The 18,692-nt window shown below is 52.1% G+C and overlaps 1 protein-coding gene across 2 annotated transcripts in view; it reads left to right on the forward strand.

Annotated features, from left to right (window-relative positions):
* Window positions 1–18,692, forward strand: part of CERS4 (ceramide synthase 4) — a 73,514-nt gene that overhangs the window by 52,041 nt on the left and 2,781 nt on the right. The window contains exons 2-9 of one of the 2 annotated variants that reach the window (XM_038740362.1): window positions 6,155–6,335; window positions 10,232–10,349; window positions 10,514–10,632; window positions 11,361–11,418; window positions 12,218–12,268; window positions 14,247–14,339; window positions 14,782–14,910; window positions 17,622–17,728. In XM_038740362.1, coding sequence (XP_038596290.1) covers window positions 6,163–6,335; window positions 10,232–10,349; window positions 10,514–10,632; window positions 11,361–11,418; window positions 12,218–12,268; window positions 14,247–14,339; window positions 14,782–14,910; window positions 17,622–17,728 — 848 coding nt within the window. In that variant the 5' untranslated portion in view covers window positions 6,155–6,162. Of the gene's footprint in view, window positions 1–6,154; window positions 6,336–10,231; window positions 10,350–10,513; window positions 10,633–11,360; window positions 11,419–12,217; window positions 12,269–14,246; window positions 14,340–14,781; window positions 14,911–17,621; window positions 17,729–18,692 lie in introns of those variants that run through there. The other variant, XM_038740363.1, reaches the window with a different exon arrangement.

Here is an 18,692-nt window from a genome sequence, read left to right on the forward strand (position 1 = left end):
TGACACTGCTGGCTCAGAGCCCAGAGTCTTTTTCTGCTGTCTTTTCCCCATCCTGTGTTTGCTTTTTGTTCCGTTCCCCATCCCCTTGTCCCAGTTGAATTTGGTCCTGCTTTGGAGGGCCTCTCTTGCCCATTGATATGTTTGTACAGATTTATTACTCTATTTATTTTACTTGTACATATTTACTATTATATTTATTTTGTTAATGATGTGCATCTAGCTTTACTTCCATTTATTCTGATGACTTGACACCTGTCCACATGTTTTGTTTTGTTGTCTGTCTCCCCCTTCTAGACTGTGAGCCCGTTGTTGGGTAGGGACCGTCTCTATATGTTGCCAACTTGTACTTCCCAAGCGCTTAGTACAGTGCTCTGCACAGAGTAAGCGCTTAATAAATACGATTGAATGAATAAATGAATGAATGAATTAAGGTCCCTTGTATTCTGCTCCTGTCTTCCTGGGTGTCGGCCACCCTGCCCAATCCATTACTACCTGCATATTTAAGGAGCAGGCTGCCGATGTCCCAGCCCCATTCTGCCGCAGGTTGGGGAGAAGCCAGGCTAGTCAGGAAGGAGTTTTTGTTGGCTTCAGGCAGAGAATTGAGCAAACCCTTAATGAACAGAGGGAATGGCAGGGAGCGCAGATTCGTAGCTGGTATTCCTGGGGCTTTCCATGGGGACAATCGCTGCCCCCCCTGTTTTCGTAGGAGCGCTGCCGCAGGTCCACTTCGGGGCAGCTGTGTCCGGCAGAGGCAGTACAAGTTCAGAAAGGGATGCTTCTGTAGTGCAGACTCCCTGGGAGGAGAGAAACTGCAGAGGAGAAAACTCCCACAGTGCCATTAGCCGCCTGCGTAAACTGGCCAGCCTCACCTGAGCCTTATCCTTGGACAAGGGCTCCCTGGAAGCCAGAGCCACCAAAATGGCTGGCCCCTTCCCAACCCTTCTCCTCTCTCCCTCCTCCGGGCCTCTCTGTCTCCTTGGAAGCCTCCTGGAAGCACCCCCGCCCTCGGCACCTGGAGCTCTGCCCCAAGTTCAACCCCGGGTTCAGCCCCAAATTCGGCTCCAAGCTCATGGTGAAAAGTTTGGTACCTCTGGACCCAGAAAGACTGAGACAGAGAGTCACAGGAAAACATAGTGGAAACTCCTGGCACATTGGGAACATTTTAAGCCACCTCTTAGGATTCACCTCAGCCTGTGGGGTGAGGTGTACACAGAGAAGCCAGCCTCCCAGGGGAGGGGAAAGACCTCCGAGGGAGATCAAGAAGCTCAAGAACTCCCCGGAGGCTGGTGGTGCTTTTCCCAGGGGCCAGAGGGGCATTTGCCCAGGGCCATGACCACCAAGGGGCCCATTCATCTTCGCTGGCCATACCTCCCTCCGGTGTCTGCCCTCTGCTACACGACTGGTCTTAGTGGGGTTAGAAGCTTGGGCCAGGATGCTGGGACTGGTGTTAATAATAATAATGATAATGATATTTGTTAAGTGCTTACTATGTGCAAAGCACTATTCTAAGTGCTGGGGAGGTTACAAGGTGATCAGGTTGTCCCACAGGGGGCTCACAATTTCAATCCCCATTTTACAAATGAGGTAACTGAGGCACAGAGAAGTTAAGTGACTTGCCCAAAGTCACACAGCTGACAGTTGGTGTAGCCTGGATTTGAACCCATGACCTCTGACTCCAAAGCCCGTGCTCTTTCCACTGAGCCACGCTGCTTCTCCTAGCAGCCTTCATCTCTGCCTTCTACAGTGGCTGCAAGACAGACAATCGGTCAAATCAGAGATGAGCCAAGTTGGGAGGATTGTGTCCTGGAGCGGCTGGTTGATTGTTGGAGAAGAGGGGCATTTTGGGGTAGGGGAGAGACATGGGGGAAGATCTCCCGGAGGAGGCAACATTTGAGTCGCCACACCTGCCCTCGGGTCTGACTTCCCAGTCTTCCTTTATTCATTCATTCATTCATTCAATCGTATTTATTGAGCGCTTACTGTGTGCAGATCACTGTACTAAGCGCTTGGGAAGAACAAGTTGGCAACATATAGAGACAGTCCCTACCCAGTAGCGGGCTCACAGTCTAGAAGGGGAAGAGTCCTTGTTACTGAGGTTGAGGCGGGGAGAGGGGAAGGGCGAGGGAGGGAGATTGTGGATTGTGTTTTCCACTCAGGAGCTGATCCGATTCCCAACCCTGGAGGTTGGCAGCGGCCACCCAAGCCACTGCTCTGATCTCAGCTCTAAGGCCCCAGGAAAGGCAAGCCGGTTTCATGTATGAGTTCTCTCTCCCCATTGTGGGCCTTCCACGTTGCTGGACACCGGGGATGGACGGATGGACGGAGCTAGGCAGACACAGAAATCCCGCAGGCCCGGCAGGCGAGAGAGGAAGGTCCCTGGGTTTGCACTTTGCACCCAAAGAGGTCTGGGGGCGTTAACAGAGTGTACTGCAGTTAAAGAGTCCATGGTCGAGCTGCCCCCACCGCATGACTCCCGCGTGAAGACTCCTCATGAAGAAGAAGACAGGCTCCTTACTATCTTACAGGGGTGTGACTTCTGTCAGGTGAAACCATGAGTCAAGAACCCAATCAGGATAATTGCCCCAATTATTAATGTCATTATGCTTATCTAGCTGCTTTCATTTGAGACTCTTCAGACATTTCAGTCATGACCTCAAGGCGGGGTGGGGAAGGAATAGGGGCTGGGAAGTGGAATACAACAGAAGGAGGAAGGGCTGGGGGAGAGGAGGTCCAGTTTCTGGCCCCAACTGCCCCCTATGACCCAAGGGTGAGTGATAGCCCACCCTTCCGGCCTGGTAGTGAAGTGGAGGAGAAAGGGAGTAGGGGAAACGAGGGCTTAGTCGGGGGAACTCGGGCAGTGGCCAAAGAGAAATGCATGTTGGGTGGTGGAGTGCAGGCTTCTAATCCCATCAACGTCTTTCTCCCTCCCCCATGCACCCTCACCTCTCAACATTGTGCCGCATAGCTAAAGCGTCTACAGGGGTTGGAGTTGGAGGGGGCTCACAGGCCATATAAATCCTGAGTCTCTGCCAGTTTGCCCCTCCCCCACCCTGGAACTTGCCCTCTGGACTTGGCCCTGAGAGAACATGCCGGAGACATCTGCTCACTCTTCCTTGACTCCTTCTGGCTAAACCTGGGCCTGGTCCAGGCACAGACAGCAGCCATGAGGGCATTGTATATATATGTTGGAGGGGGAAGGGGGTGAAGGGGAGAGTGGTGTGTTGTGCTGTGAATTGTGAATGGATGTACAGTATGTGTGTGTATATTGTATCATTGTGTAGTGTTTCAGTGGATATGGCTGTCGTGTGGGTTTTGATAATAATTGGTATTTGTTAAATGCTTACTATGTGGCAAGTTATGTACTAAGTGCTGGGGTAGGTACAAGATCATCCTGTCCCACATGAAGCTTATAGTCTAAGTAGGAGGGAGAACAGTTATTGAATCCCCATTTCGCAGATGAGGGAACTGAGGCCCAGAGACGTGACAGGACTTTCCCATGCAAGTCACACAGGGGGCAAGTGGCGGAGTCAGGATTGGAACCCAGGTCCTCTGACTCCCGGGCCTGGGCTCTTTCCAGTAGGTCATGATAGGAGGAGGCGGCAGTGTGAAATTTCAGCATGTGGGTATGACCAGAATTTCCAGGACCCATGAAAAAATTCCATGTGGAGTGAGTGGTGTGTTGTCAGGGGCCCAGACACGTCCCCACCCCTGGGGTTGGCCCTAGCCCCTGGCAGGCCTCTACCTGCAGGCAGGTGGGCACATTAGAGCTGTAGAGAGAGAGCGCCGGGGGCCGGGAGATTGCATTCGCTCTTTCTCCTGGGCCTCTCTCTTCGTGCCAGTTCCTGCCTGTCAGTTGCTAGTTCTGGCTTCTGCTCCACCTCTGTCGCTAACTCCACTTGCGGCCCACCTTCTGCCCACCCAGTCACACCAGTTTGTCCTTAGGTGTGCCTTGTAGGGGGTGAGGTCCCCAGGGAAGTTGGGGGTGGGGTGGGACTCTCTGCAGGTGGGCCCCCCCAAGATAGGTACTGGGAGCAGTCCTCCAGCTTGAGGCCAAGGGGTCAGGGGACAAGAGGAGAGGAGGAAACTTGGAAGGCTGCAGAGAGACAGCGGTAGAGCATGGGCCTGGGATTCAGAAGGACATGGGTTTTAATCCCAGCTCTGCCACTTGTCTGCTGTATGACCTTGGGCGAGTCAGTTCACTTCTCTGTACCTCAGTTACCTCATCTGTAAAATAGGGATTAAGACTGTGAGCCTCATGTGGGACAGGGACTCTGTCCAACCTGATTAGCTCATAATCTACCCCCGTGCTTAGAACAGTGCCTGGCACACAGTAAGCACATAAAAAATACCATTAAAAAAGAAATTACCACTGGTGATGGAGCAAAGGTTAGAGCCCCTGGAAGGATAGGGTGGGAAGGGGGTGGCGCGGGGTCTGCTTCCCAACTTGTCAGTCAAAGGGCAGAGGGTCTTATAAAGAAGACGAGATCCCAAGTCCGATCCCAAGTCCGGCCCTCTGGCCAGAACCTGTTGGGCTGATGGACATCTCTTCTCTTCTTGTTGCCTAAAATGATCCTGTTTCAGGACGCCTTTGTGGCAGAGGCAGTGCAGTGCGCTCAGCACCTGCCTGGCAGGGAATGGACAGCAGTGTGTTATTTGTCAGACTTTTGCCTGCTTGGCAAGTGAACGGAGTTGTTCTTATTCATCTTCACCCCAGGAGAGCATGGCAGCAGAGCCAGTGTTGGGGAGAGGGACTCCCTGCTCACACTCCTGGTACCCCCACATCCACCAGTCCCCCCTCCTGCCCTGCATCACCCCGCTACACCCATGCTGCCGCTCTCGCCATGGCCCTGGCCTGGCTCAGGGTGCTAGCTCTACCTTAGAGAGTGCCACCTGCTTGGAAAACTTCTGGAGCCATTGGAATCAACAGTATTTATTGAGCATTTACTGTGTGCAGAGCACTGTAGTAAGCACTTGGGAGAGTACACTACAACAGAGTTGGTCGACAGATCCCTGCCCACAACGAACTTACAGTCTAGAGGGGGAGACAGACATGAAAATAAAAATAAATGATGTATATGTATGTAGGTGCTGTGGGGCTGAGCATGAGGTGAATACCAAGTGCCCAAAGGGTGCATATCCCCTAAGCGACTGACTGACCGTCACCAAAACCTGCCGGTCTCACCTCCACATCACCAAGATCCGCCCTTTCCTCTCCATCCAAACCGCTACCTTGCCGGTTCAATCTCTCACCTTATCACGACTGGATTACTGCATCAGCCTCCTCTCTGATCTCCCATCCTCCTGTCTCTCCTCACTTCAGTCTATACTTCACGCTGCTGCCCAGATCATCTTTGCGCAGAAATGCTCTGGGCATGCTACTCCCCTCCTTAAAAATCTCCAGTGGCTGCCTGTCAACCCACGAATCAAGCAAAAACTCCTCACTCTCGGCTTCAAGGCTCTCTATCACCTTGCCCCCTCCTACCTCACCTCCCTTCTCTCCTTCTCCAGCCCAGCCCACACCCTCCGATCCTCTGCCGTCGCTAACCTCCTCACTGTACCTCGTTATCGCCTGTCCCGCCGTCGACCCCCGGCCCACGTCGTTCCCCTGGCCTGGAATGCTCTCCCTCCACACATCCGCCAAGCTAGCTCTCTTCCTCCCTTCAAAGCCCTATGAGAGCTCACCTCCTCCAGGAGGCCTTCCCAGACTGAGCCCCCTTTTCCCTCCTTGTAACCTCCCCAGCGCTTAGAACAGTGCTTTGCACATAGTAAGTGCTTAATAAATGCCATCACCATCATCATCATCCCCCCTGCCCTACCTCCTTCCTTCCCCACAGCACTTGTATATATATTTGAACAGATTTATTGCTCTATTTATTTTACTTGTACATATTTACTATTCTATTAATTTTGTTAATGATGTGCATATAGCTTTAATTCTATTTGTTCTGTCGATTTTGACACCTGTCTACGTGTTTTGTTTTGTTGTCTGTCTCCCCCTTCTAGACTGTGAGCCCGTTGGGTAGGGAACCGTCTCAATATGTTGCCGACTTGTACTTCCCAAGAGCTTAGTACAGTGTTCTGCACACAGTAGGTGCTCAATAAATATGATTGAATGAATGACTCTCTCTCTCTTTCTTTCTCTCTGTGTTTTCAGCACTCAGTATGCTGGCCCTCCTGAGCAAATGGTTTTGGAAGGATGAATACTGGTTCCCCCCAGGATACTCCTGGGCAGACATGAAGGAGTCGGATGAGATCAAGTACCCTCAGCCCCGGGACCTCCTGATGGCCCTCCCTGTGGCCATGGTCATGGTGGCTGTCCGATACACCTTTGAAAGGTATGCTGCCTGGAGGCACCGGGAAAGGGGTCCACCTGACAGGCAGTCTGTCTGCAGTGCACACAGTGGATGAAGCTGGGGAACTCTCTCTCTCTCTCTCTCTCTCTCTCTCTCTCTCTCTCTCTCTCTCAGTGCCAACTGTTAAAAGCAAAAATAACAGAAAGACACAAGAGACATAAATGCTTGCATAGTGGGAGTGGTGATGATTTTGGGATTGAGTGGGTGAGTGGGCTTAAGTGCTTAGTACAGTGCTCTGCACACAGTAAGCGCTCAGTAAATACGATTGATGATGATGATGGAAAGACACCTGAAAGAGGTAGCCTTGGGTGGAGCTTTGACTACCAGGGTAAGGATCAGGTCTCCTCCCTCTGCCCCTCCCCCCAGTGCACTGTTTTTTTTTTTTTTTTTGTGTGTGTGTGTGTGTGTGTGTGTGTGTGTGTGTGTGTGTGTGTGTGTGTACGTATGTATGTGTCCTGTCTCCCCTATTACACTATCAGTCTTGGGGTCAGGGACCATGTCTTTTCCTCCCTCTGCTTCCCCACCCCAGCACCACAACATCCAGAGAGAGAGAGAGAGTGTGTGTGTGTGTGTGTGTGTGTGTGTGTGTGTGTGCGTGCGTGCGTGCATATGTGTGTTGGGGAGTTGGGGTGGCGGCTGTGCCTTCCAGCACACTGCCAGTCCCTTGGGGCAAGAGGTTTGTCAGATCTTCTAGCCCAGGACTCTATCCATGGCACATTAGTTCAGGCTAATGTTAATGATGATGAAACTGCTCATGGCCTCCACCATATTTGTCATGAGAATTGTCTGCTTTCTGCTTCATATTCATCAGTTTCAGAAATCTCCTCCCTCCCTACTAAGTGGTAGTGTGGCAGGGGGAGAGGGTGTAGGGTGTATGGGAAAACCACTTGAATACAGATACAGCTTCATCCGTGTTGCAATAGAGCTCTTTCTGGGAAGGGAGTTGTCCTGGCCAAGGGAGGGCTACTGCCCTTCAATCCCAGTGGGTATATGGGGACTTTGGGTAGGATGGGAGTGTGGGGGATTGGGGGAAGAACACAGTGGGTGCAGGGAGGGAAGAGAATGGGTGGGAAGAGGGGAGAGAGAAAGAGAAGAGCAGAGAAGTAGCATGGCCTAGTGGATAGAGCCTGGGCCTGGGAGCCAGAATCAATCAATCAATCAATCAATCGTATTTATTGAGTGCTTACTGTGTGCAGAGCACTGTACTAAGCGCTTGGGAAGTACAAGTTAGCAACATATAGAGATGGTCCCCTACCCAACAGTGGGCTCACAGTCTAGAAAGGGGAGACAGAGAACAAAACAGAACATATTAACAAAATAAAATAAATAGAATAGATATGTACAAGTAAAATAAATAAATAAATAGAGTAATAAATATGTACAAACATATATACATATATACAGGTGCTGTGGGGAAGGGAAGGAGGTAAGGCAGGGGGGATGGAGAGGGGGAGGAAGGGGAGAGGAAGGAGGGGGCTCAGTCTGGGAAGGCTCTCTACAATGGGGGTAAATGATAATTATAATAATGGTATTTGTTAAGCACTTTGTGTCAAGCACTATTCTAAGTGCTGGGGCAGAAACAAGCTAATTAGGTTGAACACAGTCCCTGTCTCACATGGGGCTCTCAGTCTTCATCCCCCATTTTACAGATGAGGTAACTGAGGCACAGAGAAGTGAAGTGACTTGCCCGAGGTCACACAGCAGACAAGTGGCAGAGCTGGGATTAGAACCCAGGTCATTTTGACTTCCCGGCCTGTGCTCTATCCATCAGGCCATGCTGTGAGCCCCATGTGGGAGAGGGACTGTGTCCTATCCGATTATCTTGTGTCTACCCCAATGCTTAGTATGGTTCCTGGCACTTAATAAATACTATTTTTTTAAAAAAGAGATGTGGGGGGAAGGGAAGAGGAAAAGGCAGGGGGAGGAGCAAGAGGAAAGGGAGGGTAGGCTGCCATTCTTAATAACAGTAATGGTAGTGCTTAATACAGTGCTCTGCACACAGTAAGCGCTCAATAAATGTGATTGAATGAATGAATAGTGGGATTTGTTAAGCACTGGGCTAAATGGTGGGGTGGGTACAAGATAGGGTAGACACAGTCTCTGTCCCACATGGGGCTCATGGTCTAACTGGGAGAGAGAACAGGCATTGAATCCCCATTAGATAGATGAGGAAACTGAGGCCCAGAAACGTGAAGTGACTTGCCCAAGACCACCCAGCAGGCCAGTGTTGGGATGGGAGCCCATGTCCTCTGATTCCCAGGCCCGGGCTGTGTCCACTAGGCCACATTCATTCAATTGTATTTATTGAGCGCTTACTGTGTGCAGAGCACTGTACTAAGCGCTTGGAGGCCAGGCAGACTCCTCCTCTCTGCTGCTATGGCTGGGAGGAGCCCTGAAACTTAGGCAGGACTGACCTTTCTAGGATGGGATATCTGCTCACCCGAGCCAAGCAATGACCAAGCCCAGAGGCACCCAACCCTCTACTTTAGGGTCTCTAGTTCAGCTGTAAACTCACTGCTTAGTTTTCCAGATGTAGATAGTTCATTTTCTGCATTATATACTTCAGATTTTTTTTTAACTGTCTTCAACTGAGAGCCTGTTCCCCCCAACCTCCTCCACAGTGGCTCCACCTCCTTTCCCCCCATCCTGATTTGGGGCCCAAGACACTTGTTTTGAAAGATTCATTCATTCATTCAATCGTATTTATTGAGCGCTTACTGTGTGCAGAGCACTGTACTAAGCGCTTGGGAAGTACAAGTTGGCGACATATAGAGACGGTCCCTACCCAACAACGGGCTCACAGTCTAGAAGGGGGAGACAGACAACAAAACAAAACATGTGGTCAGGTGTCAAGTCATCAGAATAAATAGAAGTAAAGCTAGATGCACATCATTGACAAAATAAATAGAATAGTAAATATGTACAAGTAAAATAGAGTAATAAATCTGTACAAACATATATAGGTGCTGTGGGGAGGGGAAGGAGGTAGGGCAGGGGGGATGGGGAAGGGGAGAGGAAAAAGGGGGCTTAGTCTGGGAAGGCCTCTTGGAGTAGGGCTTTGAAGGGAGGAAGAGAGCTAGCTTGGCGGATGTGCGGAGGGAGGGCATTCCAGGCCAGGGGGAGGACGTGGGCCGGGGGTCGACAGCGGGACAGGTGAGAACGAGGCACAGTGAGGAGGTGAGCAGCAGAGGAGTGGAGGGTTTGGGCTGGGCTGTAGAAGGAGAGAAGGGAGGTGAGGTAGGAGGGGGCGAGGTGATGGAGAGCCTTGAAGCTGAGAGTGAGGAGTGAAAGATCTGTCTGCCGTAAAATGAAATAATTATGGAGCTTTTAAGCGCTTATTATGTGCCAAGCACTGTTCTAAGTTAATCAGGTTGGACACAGTTCGTGTCCCCCATGGGGCTCATACTCTTAATCCCGATTTTACAGATGATGTAACTGAGGCCCAGAGAAGTTAAGTGACTTGACCAAGGTGTCACAGCAGCCTCGTGATGGAGCTGGGGTTAGAACCCAGGTCCCTCTAATTCCAGGCCTGTGCTCTATCCATTAAGCCATGCTACCCTCTCCTCACTCTGTTGGTGAGGATGCTATCGAGTTGTGTCTCCGTGTGGATATTTGAGGGGAGATGCCCTATGCCCGTGGAAATCGTGGCTCATATTGTGGACTCCCCCTCCGCCTCCCACCCTCCAGGGAAAGTGGGGAGGGTGGGGTGTTGAGATTTGGGAGCAAGTCTGTCCACTGGAAGAAGGAGGAATGGGGGCACCAGCTAGCGCCCTGAGAGGGGAGGGTGGCAACTCCCTGGGGAGTTAACCCCTCTCCCTCAGATGAGTTTGCTTCAGGGCCCGATTCATGGCCTCTTGCCTCCAACGTCTCTCTTGCAGGTTTGTCGGGCTGCCCCTGAGCAGACTGCTGGGGGTAAGGAACCAAGTGAGATTAAAAGCCTCTCCCAACCCTTTGCTGGAAGCTTTCTTCCTGCTCCAGAGCAAGACTCCCAAGGAGGTGAGCACCAGCAGGGGTGCTGTCTAGGCCTCTGTAGCCTCTGGGTGGGAGAGGCCAGGGAGAGCGAGGATGGGCACTGCGCCCAGAGTGGGGGCATCCTGCCCCCCAGCTCTCTTTCCTTCCCTCCCTCCCTCCGCCCCTTGACGCGCCCCGGTCTCCTGCAGGACCAGCTGCTCAGTCTCAGCAGGCAGTGTGACCTGTCGGTCCGGCAGGTGGAGCGGTGGTTCCGATGCAGACGGAACCAGGGCCGGCCCTGCATGACCAAGAAATTCTGTGAGGCCAGGTGAGTCGGGGAAGCGCTGGGATGCTGGCCGGCTCGTAGGGACAGGAAGCTGCTGCAGCTGGAGAAAGCACCCCCCGCCCCCATCTCTGGGGCCCCAGCACCCACATGCCTATCCAGTGGGATTCCGGGACAGAAGGGTACAGTCTTGAGGCCAGAGTGGTCTCTGCAGCTGGGAATGGGTGGGAAGGCCCTTTCGGCGGTCCACTGACAGAGGAAAGTTTCCCCTTTGGTCCCGTTGCCCCTCCAGCGGACTAAGCAGCCATGGCCCCTGGGTCGAGTGGCCAATGGGAGACTTGACTTTCCTCGGTCTCTGGCCCAGGACTCCCATCTTTCAGACTGACCCTACCCAGGGAAATGCCTCCTTCTCCCCTCCCTTGGGCTTGAATTGTTTCTCTCCAGTTTCTCCGTGAGAAGACTAGGGCCCAGAGAGAGCAAATGATTCGCCCAAGGTCACACTGTGCCAACATTTCATTCATTCATTCATTCATTCATTCAATTGTATTTATTGAGCGCTTACTGTGTGCAGAGCACTGTACTAAGCACATGGGAAGTACAAGTTGGCGACATATAGAGACAGTCCCTACCCAACAATAGGCTCACAGTCTAGAACATGTCAAGGGCAGAGCAGGGATTCTCTATCTCAGGACTTGTGACTCTCTGCCCAGGGCTGTTTCTCTTCTTTGTAGTAACCCAGTGCTCCCTGCTTTGTTTCCGTCTTGTATTTTTAGCTGGAGATTTGTTTTCTACCTCTGTTCTTTCTTTGGTGGGCTGGCCATCCTGCATGATGTAAGTATTATTCAGCTGCTCTTCACTCTGCAGAACGATGTCTGACCCTTCCCATCGCATAAAGAGTCAGTGGGAGCGGATCTTGGGCCGGGGGGGCTGGCTGGGCTTTTCACCAGAGGCTCCACCCCTCCCTCGGAGCACACAGAATGAGGATAGGCTGCCCGCAGGGAAGAAATCCCACATGGCTTCCAGCCCGAGCCCCCCCCCCCCAACCTTCACCCCCCTCCACCCCCCCCCCCATGGAGACTTGGGCCTCATCCCAAACCATCAGGCCCTTGCTTTGCACACAGACACTCGCTCACCCCCCGCCCCAGGAAACTCTCCCAGCCAGATCTTGGGGAGCCAGAGATGACAGTCCACAGCCCTTTGGCTGGAAACATTTCCCGAGTGATTCAGCCCTGTGCTGTTGCCTCTAATTGGATGGGCCCCCTTTATCTCTTCCTGAGCTGTAGGAGACATGATTCCACTGACCTAAGATGTCCGGGGGAAGGGTGTCTGTGTGTGCGTGCGTGTGTGTGTGTGTGTGTGTGTGTTTGCATGTGTGGGGAGGGGGGCACACTGGGAGGGATTAGCTCACATCCGTTAGCTAAGGACTAAGGACCAGGACGCTCCTTGAAAGAAGCAAGAAAGGTTTGATTTTTTCTCCAGGATCTTTGGTCATGAGCGAGTCCTGCCAGAGGCGTCCTGCCTTGCGTGGTGCTGGGCTGGCCTGGGCAGAGGGAGGTGTCCTGGGATGGCGTGGGGCAGGGCAGGGGTGGGGACATCGAGCAGCGTGTTCTCACCGAGCTGTCCTTTTCAGAAACCCTGGTTTATGGAGCCCAAGCTGTGCTGGGACAGCTATCCCTACCAGGTGAGTCACCCAGGGACGTGGTCAGGAAGCACCCTGGGGGACCAAATTTCCTGGCAGGGCCTGCTGGGGTTGGCGGGGGTGGGCAGATGCTCTGTTGAGTGCCTTAGGCTCCATGTCCACTTCAGCCTTGGGCTGGGTGATAAATACCATTGATGCTGCTGAACTGTGGATCTGACCCAGGAACGGCCTCATGTAAGGCTTTATTAAGTCTCTCCCAGGCCTGCTCCCACTGTGGGAGACTGAAAAGCTGAAAAAGTAGCTCTCCCCCTGGTTGGGCTTTCACTCTAAGGAAACTCCTCCCAGTGGCAGAGCATAGGCCTTTTAGCAGCAACGTTGGGAAATAGTGTGCAATTGGCTGTCTACTGACTCTTTCCCTAGGCACTCCTCTGTCCACAGATCTTGGGTCTGGTGTCCCCGGTAATAATAATGATAACAGTATTTATTAAGTATTTACTGTGTGACAAGCAGTGGACTAGGTGCCGTGGTAGATACATGATAATCTGGTCAGACACGGTCAAGGTCCCATGCGGGGCTCACGGTCTAAATAGGAGGGAGAGCAGGTATTGAACCCCCAGTTTACAGAAGAGGAAACTGAGGGTCAGAGAAGCGAAGTGACTTGACCAAGGTCACACAGCAGATAAGCGGCAGAGCCGGCATTAGACCCCAGGTCCTTTGACTCCCGGGCCCAGACTCTTACTACTAGGCTGTGCTACTTCTGAGCCCCTTTGGGTGGTATCAGGGTTCAGGATGTCATTGGTAATAAAGGCGAAAGGCATTGCCACCTATTCTTCCATGGTCCGCTAAGACACAGGGTATCTGTCCCTAGAACATCCCCCCCCCCCACCCCCCGCCTTCCCTCCATACCCCTTGCCAACTTTAAGATGATTCAGTCAGCAGGTCTGTCCCAAGCAAACCCTTCCCCCACCCCCACCCCCCTCCCCCGGCCAGGCAGCCTCCATGGTAGAGAAGAGATACCACAGCCCTGCCCTCAGGGAACTGAACTGCTGTTCGGTCTGCTAGGGAAAACAGGACGGGCCCACACAGGGGTCCCCATCCACATGGACAGGCAGGCACAGTTATAACAGGGAGAGGAGTGGAGCAGAGATAGTGCTGGGTGGTTGGAGAGTGGGTGAATCAGGGATGGCTTCCTGGAGGAGGTATCCCACATTATTGATTTCCCTGAGGGAAAGCTGACAGATATCTGGGGTGAGGTGCTTTGACCAAGAACTGCAGCCCCTGAGTATGAACCCAGCAACAGGAACCCAAACTTACATGCAAAGGGGTGGGGAGAGGTCAGTCAGTTCCAGGCTTGTGAGAGTGAGTTAGTATGCCTCCAGACTTCATGAGAGGGGAAGTTCCTTGCAGGTAGGAAAAGTGTCTCTCATGTTCCACTAGGACACGAGAAGCAGAGTCGCCTAGCAGCAGGAGCCTGGGCCTGGGAGTCAGGAGCCCTGGGTTCCTATCCCAGCTCCACCTCTGGTCTGCTGTGGAACCTTGGGAAAGTCACTTAGGCTTCTCTGGGCCTCAGTCGCCTCATCTGTCAAATGGGGATCCCATACCCATTCCCCCTCCTGCTTAGACTGTGAGCGGTATTTGGGTGAGGGATTGTGTCTAATCTGTTTCCTCTTGTATCTGTCCCAGCGCTCAACAGAGTGCTTGCCACATAGTGAGCACTGAACGATTGCCACAGTTACTCTGCCTCTGCCGTTCCTTCTCAAGTGCTCAGTCCAGGGCGTTGCACTGAGTGGGTGCTCAGTCAATGCCATTAATATCTCCTCTGGACTCCCCTCCAGGGTCTGCAGGGCTTGAGTAGGGCTGGGTTTTCCTGGGAGCCTCCTGAAGGGGAAACCCCAAACGGCCCCCGAAAGGCCTCAGGTCAGCAGCTCATCTGCCCCGCTCCCCGCCACACCCATGAGCTCCATGCCCTTCAGATGGCATTTTAACCGCCCCCTCACACCCTGCTTTCTGTCTGCCCCAGCCTCTGCTGCCTTCTCTGTACTGGTGGTACATCCTGGAACTGGGTTTTTACATCTCGCTGCTGCTCACTCTCCGCTTTGACGTGAAAAGGAAGGTGAGTGGAGGTGGGGTGACCTGCTCCACCTACAATCAGCACCCTGAGGAGCCCTGATGGGTTGGGTGGGAGGGGCCCGGGGCGGGGCAGAAGGCAGCTCCTCTGCTCATCAGCTCTGGGAGGTGGTGGGCTGGTTACTGGGGTCATAGAATTCCAGAGTTGGAACGGGGCCTTGAGAGGTCATAGGGTCCAGCCCCTTGTCTCTCCAGTCAGACTGAAAACTCATTACTTCTGAGGGGGCTGGTAGAGGGATCCCAGAGGAAAAACTTCCTTTCCACTGAGGAAGACCTGGTACTAGGTCTTCATGGGCACCCAGAAATTCAGGGAGCGGGCCGGAACAGGGGGCTGGAGTGCCGGTGACTTGAGCTCTCCCCCTTGCCCATTCTCTCAATCCTCATTCTCTCTCTCTCTCCCCCCTCCTCATCTCCCCCAAACCCCCAAGGATTTCAAAGAGCAGATAATTCATCACTTTGTCACCATCACCCTGATGACGTTCTCCTACTGTGCCAATTTCCTGCGCATCGGGACACTGGTGTTGCTGCTCCATGACATGTCGGATTACCTCCTGGAGGTGGGCATCCAGGCCCCCCACCCCGTCCCCAGCGGGACAGCAGACCCTCCGGGCCCGAAGCCATGGAGATGCCCAACCAGGGGCCCATGGCAGGGTGGCCCTTGGCAGGACTGCTTCTGGGTATGGGCAGGCCCAGACAGGCCACCCCCAGCCCCAAGGATCCCACAGAGACAGGATAGCCAGGGAGGGGTCTCCCTGGGTAAGTTCAAGCCGCTTTAGGGGGGTCCAATGCTCTAGCTCGTGCCCATGTGCCCCAAGAACAGCATTCATTCATTCATTCATTCATTCATTCATTCATTCATATTTATGGAGCGCTTACTGTGTGCAGAGCACTGTACTAAGCGCTTGGGAAGTACAAGTTGGCAACATATAGAGATGGTCCCTACCCAACAGCGGGCTCACAGTCTAGAAGGGGGAGACAGACAACAAAACAAAACGTATTAACAAAATAAAATAAATAGAATAGTGAATATGTACAAGTAAATAGAGTAATAAATCTGTATAAACATATATACAGGTGCTGTGGGGAGGGAAAGGAGGTGGGGCGGGGGGGATGGGGAGGGGGAGAGGAAGAGGGGGCTCAGTCTGGGGAGTCCAACTGTGGAGAAGCAGCATGGCCTAGTGGATAGAGCCCAGGCCTGGGAGTCAGGGGATCGGGGTTCTAATCTCAGCTCTGCCACTTGTCTGCTGTGTGACCTTGGGCAAGTAACTTCACCTCTCAGTACCTCAGTTTCCTCATCTATAAAATGGAGATTCAGTTCCTATTTTCTCTCCGACTTAGACTGAGAGCCCTGTATGGGACAGGATCGGTGTCCAAGCTGATTGTATCGAATCGACCCCAGTGCTCAGTATGGTGCTTGGAACGTAGCAAGCACTTAACAGATACCACAGTTAATATTGCTGCTATAATTATTATCATTGTTATCATTATTATTAATAACCCAAATGGGTTCCGGAACTGACCTTTGCCTCTTGGGTCCTCAGGCTGGGGGTGACAGTATTATCAGAAATAACTGAAGCCTACTGTCTGCAGAGCACTGTACTAGGCTCTTTCCAGGTGCAGGACATTATGAGGTGCCCACTATGTGCAGAGCACAGAAATGGGCCCCTTTTCTATGCCAAGCAATGTGCTGGACCCCTTATATGTGCAGCTCAATCAATCAATCATATTTATTGAGCATTTACTCTGTGCAGAACACTATACTGAGTGCTTGGGAGAGTGCGGTTCGACAGAATTGGTAGATACAATCCCTGCCCAGAGTGAGCTTACACTCTAGAAGGGGAATGAGAATGAGAGGTCAGAGAGGTAGGAGGAGAAGCAGGAAGAGGACAGTGTCCATGATGCCATGGTTGGATAATGTTTCCAGGAGAAGGAGGGTGGTTGACCAGTGTCAAAGGCAGCTGAGAGGTCGAGGAGGATTAGGATGGAGTCGAGGCCATTGGATTTGGCAAGCAGGAGCTCATTGATCATTGCAGAGCACTGTACTGGCCTCCATTTGTGTGTAGTTTTGGGCCGAACACTTTGCTAAGCGCTGGGGTAGATGAGACAGATGAAACATTTGTTTTGGGCCAGGAGAGTTTCCGCTAATTCTTTTGATTAGTACTCTTAGTACAGTGCTCCGTGTCTAGTAAGCACTCAGTAAATACCATTGGTTGATTAGACTGTGAGCTCTATGTAGGACAGGGACTGTATTCGACCTGATTAACTTGTGTCTACCCCAGCGCTTAGAACAGTGCCTGACACGTAGTAAGCACTTAACAAATATCATTATTAAATTCAGTGAAACTAACAGTCTTAGAGGGAGAGTGGGGATCTTGTCCCCATTTTACAGATGAGGAAACAGAAGCCCAGAGAGGGTAAGTGACTTGCCGCAGGCCACCCAGTAGACCATTGGCAGAGCTGGACTTTAAACTGATTTCTCCTGAGTCCCCGTCCTATACTCTGTTGCCTCTGTGGGCAGGGCTCTGTACTAAGTGTCTTCTGTGTGCAGGACATGGTACTGGGCTCCTACTGGGTACAGAGCAATGTATTGAGCATTGGGAGAGTACACCAGAAGCAAGACTTATTCTTCTTGCCAACAAGGAAATGCCGTCTAACGGCGGAAACGCGAGAAACAGAAAGCTGACCAATCTACCGGTAGTTAAGAATGAGAGAAAAGGTAGAAAAAGGCACAGGCAAATCAGTCATGTAGCAAATGACTCAACAGATGAACCCATGCACTTGATGGGCAGGTGTGGGGGTATTGTATTTATTGAGCACTTACTGGGTGCAGAGCACTGTTACTAAGCGCTTGGGAGAGTACAATGTCACACAGTTGGTAGACACGTTCCCTTCCCACAACGAGCTTACAGTCTAAAGGGATTGCGTTTAATTAAAAAAGCTGGAAAGAGAAGAAAACTCTGCCTGAACTTAAGGAATCTCTCACCTAAGGTCCTCAGTACTGGACTGATACATATATCCTTGTCTGAATATGGGGCACTAAGGCCTCTTGGGAGACTGATTTCACCTTGTGGGGGTGTTGTGAAATACTACCACCAGTATCATCATCATCATTATTATTACTATTATTATTAATAAAAATATCTTTAGAAAGCAGGCTGGAGGCAACTGAGAGCTGGAGCAAAGATATTCCCTTCACAACTTTAGGACTCAGGATTGTTAATGGCTGATCTCCCCATTCCCCCATTTTTCTCTCTCTTTTTCTGTTCAGGCCTGCAAGATGTTTAATTATACTCAGTGGAGGAAGGTCTGCGATGTCCTTTTCATCATTTTCGCCCTGGTGTTCATTGTGAGCCGACTGTTCCTGTATCCAACCAAGTGAGTCCTCCCAGCCCCACCCTCATTAGCCCCTCACTGAGTCCCGCCCCAGACGCCAACCCACACGTGGGAGCACAGCTTGGGCCAGGTAGAGAAACGTGCATGGCTATAACAGTCTCTTTCCGCCTCCCGATTGCTCCCCCTCCACTCGGTGTTCTGTTTCCATTTGGCAACTGTCTCTCTTGGCCAAGGCCCCAGCATTCTCCTCAGAGTTCTTGGCAGCGCCAGAGAGAGAAGAGAGATGTTCAGCTCCGGGAACCTGACTGCATTGTCGGGAATTACTGGTGGCTCAGAGCTGGGAGGGACCATGACAGGTCATGGGGTCCAGCCACCTGCCTTCAATAAGGCCTTGAAGGTGGGGAGAGTGATTATCTGTCATGCCTAAACCTGCCAGGGTGGAGGGCTGACGGTTCCATGTTTAAAGAGCAGTGGGGTGGGGCGGGTTGGGAGTGGAAAGACCACCCTCCCTAAATTGCTCGTTTCAGTGTCTATTGCTGCCCCACGACAGTCAGGAAACTCTACCGTAGGTCTAACCCATCGCTCTCTTGCTGCACCGGAAACCATTTTCCTCTTGTCAGTCCTCAGAGGACATAGAGAATTGCCAGGCAGTGTTCTCCTTGCAAATGCCTCCCAGAGGCCGGAAGACAGGGTTCCCAGCTCCCTCAGCTTTCTCTTCTCCCTGCTGATCATCCCCGGGTTTTTTTCAGTTCTCCGTTAGGCCCCGTGTTCCATCTCTTTCATCATGTCTGGCCCATTTCCCAGAGCCATCTCTCCGTTTCTCCATGTCCTGGCTGACAGGGTCTTCGCCGGGGCTGAGCGGGGCAAAGTCTAGCAGTAGGGTCATGCCCGTGTTCCTATCAACACTGTCCTCATCCTGCCAGGGATACAATGGTTGTTTTGTGACTCAGGTGTAAATATCTCTAGCAGGCCCCTTGTGAGGGCCCTGAGGCAAGCTCTCTCCCTG

The sequence above is a fragment of the Tachyglossus aculeatus genome, chromosome X1, assembly GCF_015852505.1.
Source record: "Tachyglossus aculeatus isolate mTacAcu1 chromosome X1, mTacAcu1.pri, whole genome shotgun sequence".
NCBI lineage: Eukaryota > Metazoa > Chordata > Mammalia > Monotremata > Tachyglossidae > Tachyglossus > Tachyglossus aculeatus.